At 32.9% G+C, this 8,538-nt stretch overlaps 1 protein-coding gene across 1 annotated transcript; it reads right to left on the reverse strand.

Moving 5' to 3' along the window:
• Positions 1 to 2,956: 2,956 nt before the first annotated feature.
• On the reverse strand, positions 2,957 to 5,977 carry LOC110100898 (monooxygenase 1). Its single transcript, XM_020828617.2, has 6 exons — positions 5,818 to 5,977; positions 5,586 to 5,732; positions 4,817 to 4,867; positions 4,401 to 4,569; positions 3,998 to 4,226; positions 2,957 to 3,670 (listed from the first exon to the last, which is right to left on the reverse strand). The coding sequence occupies exons 1-6, from the start codon at positions 5,898 to 5,900 to the stop codon at positions 3,144 to 3,146; spliced, it is 1,206 nt and encodes a 401-aa protein (XP_020684276.2). The 5' UTR covers positions 5,901 to 5,977; the 3' UTR covers positions 2,957 to 3,143.
• Positions 5,978 to 8,538: the final 2,561 nt, after the last annotated feature.

Raw genomic sequence — 8,538 nt, forward strand, 5'->3', positions numbered from 1 at the left:
TTTGAAATCAAAAATTTGCAAGTTTTAAACCTTCCAACAGCCCCGCCTTTGATTTTGGGCCAATAGTCATATAGTGTTAATATGTACTTAAAATACTTGGGATTAACTAGCCATCAATTACAAGTTTTGGAGGCTATTTTGAAATTTAGAGATAAATAACATATTCATCTTAATTGAACTGCCAATCAATAATTGGACTGAGATAGTTGCATTGAAATATGTAGTCTTTTAGATCCATTGTTTTTCATTAATGAGATTTATTAATATTGAAGCTTCTTCGAGGGTGATGGTAGATTGAATTGATGATTAACCAGTCATAGATGTTCAAGAAAATGTTAGGGTACACTTCGAATCTGATTAGGAAAAGCCTTTTAATTTTGATTGATTTGATTTAGAATTAATCCACTAGAAGAAAATCATTCATTAGTGGTGGAATTTTTCGGCAGAGTTTTGGTAGATAAATTTCCAACGGTTTTTCGACGGAATATGATTAAATGGCCTTTTCGGCGGCTTTTAATAATTTTTAATTTTAATAATTTATTTTAATTCTTTTTTAATTATTAATCATTTAAAATAAATTATATATTTTAATTCTCATTTTAAACTTGATTATTAAATTTACTTATTTTTATAGTCTAAAACTTTATTTTAATTAAGTATTAATTTAATAACTTATTATTTATTTAATATTTTAGTTTAATTATTTTTTATTTTAAATTTCATATAATTATAGTTTAAATATAAAAGAGTAACTTTTTTAACACATTTTCCATCTCAGCAAAAAACGGTTGTCTTTGAATTTTCAGATGGGAGGAGTTTGAATCCCATAGTAGGCATTTCATAGGCAGCTATGCAGGGCAGTCTTGATCAGTGCGGGAAGGCAACCGGGCAGGATAGCGCTCAGGCTGTGTGGGAAGGCCATTAGGCAGCACACAGGCAGCTAGGGGGAGGGCAGCGGTCGGCTTTTTTAAATTTTTCGGTGGCCTAATACCATCGTTAGCCACCAGAAATATTTTTCGCTGGAAAAGGCCGCTGTAAAATTTTTTCCTAGGCGGGTTTTACCAGTGAAAACTTTTCGCCGATAAATTCACAATTAGTCGAAAAATGATAAATTTCCGATGGAAAATGCTGTCAATAATAGATGATTTTTCTATAGTGATCCAATTGTAAATATCAGAGTGAAATCTAACCACTAAACAACCCTATTGCATTCAAACCTTTGTGTGTATGTGTGTGTGCATGCGCGTGCGTTTTCATAGTTAGAAAATTCTTGTGCTTATCATAGTTCGTTTCTATGCACAAAACCTACCATATTTTGACCTGCTTAATAAAGTTAGAATTGATCCAATATTAGTATATGGGGATTATAACCCTCATTAGATGATATATTTACTCATCACTTTATTACTTGCTCAATTGTACTCTCTTGTGAGTATCATTTAGCTTAGCAAACACTAAGCTTGTATCCCTCAATGTGAATCTACTTATTAATTTGGAATATTAAGTATGCTAATCTTAGAACCCACATGAAGCGGTATTGAGCAAAGGTAAAAGTCTATGAGTAGGCAAGTTAGCAAACCCCCCTCCATTGTGCCATTTATAGAGAGTTTCAACCTCTCATGCTATAATTGGAGCGACTTTATCCCAATGACTAAGTTATAACTTTTCAGAAAGTTTGTTCAATTTACAAAATAAGCTTATCGTATTAAAATTTTCCCTAACCCCTATTTATGATTTCAAATAAGGCATATATAGGCATAAGCTAAAATTCTTTTAGATTGTGAAGGTGTATGATAAGATATAGACAACATCATCATCAAAATTCATGTTTTTATAAAAGGTATTATATCAACCCTCATTAAAACTAGCCACTTAGTGTTGATTTGAACCAAAATAATATGTTGATTGGTCTAGGATTTTATCATAGAAGTGGAGGGCACCAAACCACCTCTACTTTAAATGAAGAGGGTGACTGGATGATTACATTGTCATTTGATGGTTGAAAGATATGTAAATTGTGGGCCAACACTAGTTCATAACCTCACGAAAAAAATGAAATGGTGGATGCCCTTTAACTTCATTAGTTGCTAGTAAGCCACATGCAATAACTTATGTCAACAAAATGTTTGTTATCATTGGTCACACCTAATGGGTGTCTTGTTTCAAGGCCTCAATGACATGCATTCCATCATTAACTCATTCTCCTGCTAAGCATGCATGCCCTAGCCCAAGTAAGAAGGAATTGATTCAATCTAGTTAAACTATGTTGTTTGGTCTTTATATAATCCTTTTATTGGTAAGATTAGTTATCTCACAAATTTTATGAGCTTTTGAGATCGACACTACAATGTAAGAGGAATTCCTCCATTAATTGATCTTTACAAGGAGTGGTTTAAGTAATAGGATATTAGGGATTTAGGGCATTTACTCTTAAGGTTCTAGGTTGATTCAAAACATGTTCAATCATTTCTTAAAAAATGTGGCCTGAAATATTGAACTTTGAAATTCAATCATTTAAATTACCTGGATGGATTGGCAGGCTGATTGGACAACCAAATCTACTATCCAGATTGAATGATTAAGACTTTGTTTGGGATGACTTTCTTATTGCTTCTTAAAGCACTTTTTAATATAAAAATTTAAAATTTGATACTAAAAAACTTCTTTAAGAAATAGTACGAAAGTCGTCACAAACGAGCCTAAATTAACTTGAATGTGAATGCAATGAAGCTTGCCTTTAAAAAAAAAAAGCTCGCCTTATAATTAGAAGCATAGTTAGGACTGTAATTAAGAGACCTTAATTTGGGTTGGGCACCTTTCAACCACAATCTGATGAATCCTAAGCAGGGTTATCCATAGTTATGAGATCATGTTATCATATGTGAGACATTCTTTAGCACAGTTCCATGAGATTCGAGAGAAATTATATGTGAATTAATATAATTTGAGTCAATCCTTAAACATCAATCTGATTGAAGTTCATTAAAATTGCTCTCAGTGTAAATCCAGATATTTCAAAATACTACCTTACGCTTCACATGATAGCAACCAAATATTGTAACAGTTATCTGCACAACACATTCTGAACATCCTGAGAGAACTGCTTCCATGTTCAGTCAGAAATCAATTACTTCCACAAAAGCTCAGAGATGACCACAATCAAACTGGGCATGGCTAAGTGAGTTATTACCAGAGAGCAAAACTAACAGAACACAAAAAATCACCCTTTTAATCCAGGAAGAGGTTGCAGACATAGAACCAATAAGAAATGCTCGTGTTGACAAGCTCATTATCCTCAGCATTCTCTCCCTAACATATTTGGCAATGGCAGCTTCAGCTCTCTTCTTCAGTTCGCCACTGTCGGCAACTTGATGATGCTGAAGCTCTCCTGCCAAGCATCTGGCAAGCACCACGGCATCTTCTATGGCTGCAGAACCTCCTTGGCCAATGGAAGGGTCCATGACGTGAAATGAATCTCCTGCAAGGGTGGTTGTTCCTTTCTGCATTTTACCAAATAGAATGTGCCATGGTGCTCGGTATCTGATTCGTGTGAGTGTTAATGAGTTAATTTCGCAGTTTTTAATCATGTCGATCACCTCTTCAGGGGAACCTTCAAGTCGTTGTGAGGTTAAATCTCTGATTAATTTGGGATCTTCCCTTGCTTCTATATCTGCAATGTGTACTTGATTTAGACACTGGTAAGGTACTGTATGGTTTAGTTTATAGCATAGAAACAATACTACAAATCGTTATTGAGTCTTTCAGGCAATGCAGCATATGGCTATTGTTCATAAATCTAGAAAAAACAGAATGTTTAAGCTAATGGTGCCATTGTATTTTAAAATTATGAAGTTGTTCATGCATGATTGTTAAAAGTCCTCACGCAGGAAACTTCTTGTAGCTCTGTTTTCTCTTTCAAAATTCTAGAGATTCTATGATTTCGTATGAAGCTAAGTAAATGATCAACGTAAGGTTTTGGAAACTTCATAAAAATCACCTCTTTGATTGAACTTGTGATCCACAAACCAGAAAACTAGCTTGTCATTAATAGGAGCCCTTCCAAGTAAGAAATTATGACCCCATAGACGAAGAAATTGATCACCAAAACTATGGCCATTTGGATAATTTGTGAAACCTCGCGCCTCACATATTGGGGATATCTTTGGGGCCTTCAAGCCTAATTTTTTTGCCACAACTGAGTTTGATCCATCACAGCCAACTAAAATCTGTCAAAGCACAGAATTGCATGAAAATCTAGTCACTGCATTCCTGCTTAATTATAAAAATATAACAGATTAATGCCTAAATCACATCAAAATATATAAAAAAGACATTTTACTTTATATCAGTTAATATTAGTGATGCTATTGATAGATCAGTAATTTGTATTAATTGGTCACCTTAGCTTTGATGATGAGCCCATCACTGGCATGAATAATGGGAAAGGATGTAACTGGATCAATCTCTGTTGCTACAATTCTGCAACTAAAGCGAATTGATTCAGCTGGGAGTGTAGCGGCCAATGTTTCAACAAGATCACTCCTTTTTAAGCATCGAAGCCCTGCTTTCCTAAATAAAACAAGTGAGAAAAGCAAATATTAGTCTGGTATTGGCTGAAGTATACAAGACCCAATTTCAAGAGGATTAATGTAAGAGAAAGAAATTTTAGAATTCAAATAATGTAATATTACTAATTACAGAATTTTGTATTAGTAAACATATAGACATGGTTGAAAAGGGGATGGAGTTTGATAAATGATTAGTTACTTCTAAAAAAAAGAGCAGGGTATTTTAAAGGGAAAAAAAAGAAATTCACCTGCTTGGTGTTGTAATTGTTTCTTCTTTGAACAACCAAGAATCCTTTATCCTGCATATATTAGACATAAGTTAAAGATGAAATAAAAGTTAGTTGTGTTAGGCACATTTGTTTTGCACGCCAATAAATTGAGGAACTATTTGGGACGGCTGCAGCAACTTTATATTATGTTTGTATAAAAAACAGTTTTCCAACACATAAATTTTTGAGAAGCAGTTGCCAAATAAAATTATGATTACAGTCTGAAACACAAAGTAGCTAGAAAGCTGTCCCAAACAGACCCTCAATTGAGGACCATCAAAAGCATCTATACATTTAGATTTATGAGTCCAAATCTAAGAAGAAAAAAAGATATTCACTTGTATATCATATTATTATTATTATTTATAAATTAAACCTCAAGCTTTTAAAATGAAATATCAAATTTATACATTTAAACGTGATGCAACAGAACAGATCCATTAAGATTTTAACATATTGTTGAGAATGAAAGTTAGTAAATTCGGCCTACTCTTCATAGAATCATTTGGTATTATTTCTATAAATCTGTAAGATTTCATACAAATTACTATGTATTTTAAGCATCATAAACTTAAAATATATTTAATCAAGTTGAAATATTTGTTTAATTTATTAGCCAAAATACCAACATTTATCAAGCTGAGCATGACAAACTTTTCATCCATTTTAAGAGCCAATATCTGAAGTAAATTAAAAAAAAAAAAAAACAGATAACTTAAGAAAATTTTAGATTGAGAGTGAAAGATACTCTTTGATAAGGATAGCCTTAGAACGGAGCTCCTCTCCCACCCCAAGTTGGTCAAGCGCATGCCAGCCATTCATATATACAGAGATGGCACCTCCAGTTGTTCTTAGTTCATCAGACCTCTCCAAAACCAGGCTTTTAATGCCCTTCCTGCAAATATATATGTAGAGGCATAAGTAAACAGAATGGGGAAGAAGACTTCAAGACCAGAAGAAGAAGAAGACGCGAAGCATACCGGTGAAGAGCTAGGGCGGTGGCGAGACCACAGATACCGCCGCCGATGATGACAATATCATGAGTCTCTTCTGCAGCTTTCATTTCCTTCTTTGCTTTTCTGTTTCTTCACTGAATATTTTAAGGCAACTACTGAGCTTAAAAAAAAATGGGAAAATCAGAAGCTCTGGTCGTGATGTCAAGGAGGGACCATGGACTGATTTGAATGGAGATATTTTCCCTGGAAGGAGAAGACAAATTGACGGTGCATATTGCAGGTGATAGAACGTGGAAGGCGCGGAACTGGATAAAGATATTATTCTTCCAAGATTAATGGACAATAAATTGATTTATTATTTATTTAGCATATTATTCAATTATAATTATTCTTGAACATCTTTGAGTTATATTTAAAAATAATCTTAATCAAATCTATTTACTAATATTCTAATTAGAAATTATATTTTGGAAACTTATATTTATACATAAAGATATATGAAATTAGTATTCAATTTAGCAAATAATTTGAAGGATACAAAAGATTATTGATATTTTATTTTTAATTTTGTAATGATCATGACATGTTAATTTTATAATCACGCTTTTATATGCAAAATTAACTAGTTGTAGGTTTTCTTTAATTTTGTTAATTTCTGGATGAGTTTTCCCTAAATTTTTATATTATTTGATTTAAAAAATAAAATAAAATGAGGAGCATACTTATTTTGAAATGATATATTCGAATATTAACTCAATATTACTAAATTATTAAAATATCTATTAACTTTATATTTAAGTTAGTTTTAAAATATGGTGTTGTACCTAAATATAATCTCTATATTTTTTAAACGATTGGCATTTATTTAATTGATAAATATTATTTATGATATTTTATATATTTCCTATTTGGTAACATGGGCCTTTTAACTTGTATTACTTTATTTTTTTAATTATTAAATAGTTTCCATGTCACACATTTTAGGTATTGATATCAAAACTAATTTCACTATATTTGAATTATGGCTATTTTTGAGGACGAAGAAATAATCAGTAATTTTTTCATTGAATTCTTCCTTTCATATCTTAAAAATAGTATTTCTTGTATCTCTTTTAGAGTTTTGGTGATGCACTCTTCAGTCTTCACATTGACACAATTGTATGGTATTAATATGCATTCAATTACTTATTCATAGATGGTGAAGATTGGGTATCCAATGAGGATGGACTTCTAATTAATTTTTGGGTTAATTAGAATGCATAACAAGTAGATATTACTAAGAAGTAATTCCTAAGTTTTAATAAGTAACAACATTGCGAACTTCTATTTAAGAACCTTATGGACGTTTGCAATGATACAACCCACCTAGTTGCATCTCCTCCTAAATATTTGTTACCCTCTATGTTATTTTTAACCTTCTTAAAATTTTTATTTATATTGGGACATTGTCGAAACATGCCTTGTGAAATATTTGCAAAAGAATTGTTGGCTATGGGGTGCATATAATTGACGGATTGTGTAAGTAAATTGTTCAATAATTCATTAAGGCGGACGACAAAGTTGAACAAAGTTTATCTATGTTTAATGAATGTTTGGACATTAGTGCATGATGGTATACTATAAAGACATCATGCTGAATCTATGAGGAGATACAACACTTAGATGAGAGAGTTCCTTATGGCTGATAGATGAAGACTTGTGGAAGAAAGTTTTTACAGTAGGATTGCCATCTAGTTGGACTTCATATTAATTGTTCAACTGAGATATCATGAGCTACAACATGAGAAACTGACAGTTGAATTAGCTGATGATATCAGATCAAAAATTGATGTTGATCATCTTAATCTATAATATCAATAAGATTTGACTGAGGATAGATTTATCTTGAACATTTATGGGAAGTTTATGTAGAAATTATTACTAGATGTAAGACGTGGAAGTTTTTAAACTCACCAAACTAGCAAGAGCTTGAAAATTAGTTTGAGCATTATATTCTATGTTACCCCACACAAACTCAACTTCCACTCATTTGCAAATGTTGCTTAATGAAAATAGCATTGGATGTTTAGCTGTAGTGCTAATTGCATGTCAATGTTGGCTGATTGCATGTCAACTTCAACTTCACTAGTCGCTTGACCTTCCCTCCTATTAAAAAGATAACAACATTAATTACATTCCAGCACATGACTTCCAATGTTATTATTATCACTGTTGACCTGAATTGATGGTTATAAGTCAAACTTTATTGAGTTTATGTGAGACATCACCCAACACCCCCCCCCCCCCCCCCCCCCCCCCCCCCCCCCCCCCCCCCCCCCCCCCCCCCCCCCCACCCCCGGCCCCCCCCCCCCCCCACACCACACAACACACAAAATTTCATATATCAATTAGTTGATGCTTTCTAACATCCTTCAAGAAAACAATCCTTATGATTTTTTATTTTTTAAAATCCACCTCCTCTAGTATTGAAGAGGGTGGATCATTATAACATTCAATCGACATAATGAAAATATTTCAACTGAGCTAGATTTTGTGATTTTTTTACCTTTCCATATCACATAAAAAATTTTGTATCTCACAAATATTATGAGTTATTTTTTGTGTATTTGTTATACTTCCATGTAATGTTTGGAATATAATATCCTCTCTCTCTCTCTTTGAAATTTATAGCATAGTGGGCTCCAAAAATTTGGCCCCGACCTCCGCCAAATGTTGCTTTCTTTCTTGGGGGAGTTTTAACCGAAA

Source organism: Dendrobium catenatum, unplaced genomic scaffold (assembly GCF_001605985.2).
Source record: "Dendrobium catenatum unplaced genomic scaffold, ASM160598v2 fragScaff_scaffold_1038, whole genome shotgun sequence".
Lineage (NCBI taxonomy): Eukaryota > Viridiplantae > Streptophyta > Magnoliopsida > Asparagales > Orchidaceae > Dendrobium > Dendrobium catenatum.

Excerpts from the sequence above, each read along its gene's own strand:
- LOC110100898 (XM_020828617.2), bottom strand. The coding sequence starts at position 5,900 with ATGAAAGCTGCAGAAGAGACTCATGATATTGTCATCATCGGCGGCGGT. Across the intron at positions 4,868-5,585 it reads AAGGCTATCCTTATCAAAGA|GATAAAGGATTCTTGGTTGT; the intron begins GTATCTTTCACT and ends TAATATATGCAG. Across the intron at positions 3,671-3,997 it reads TCACAAGTTCAATCAAAGAG|ATATAGAAGCAAGGGAAGAT; the intron begins GTGATTTTTATG and ends TACACATTGCAG.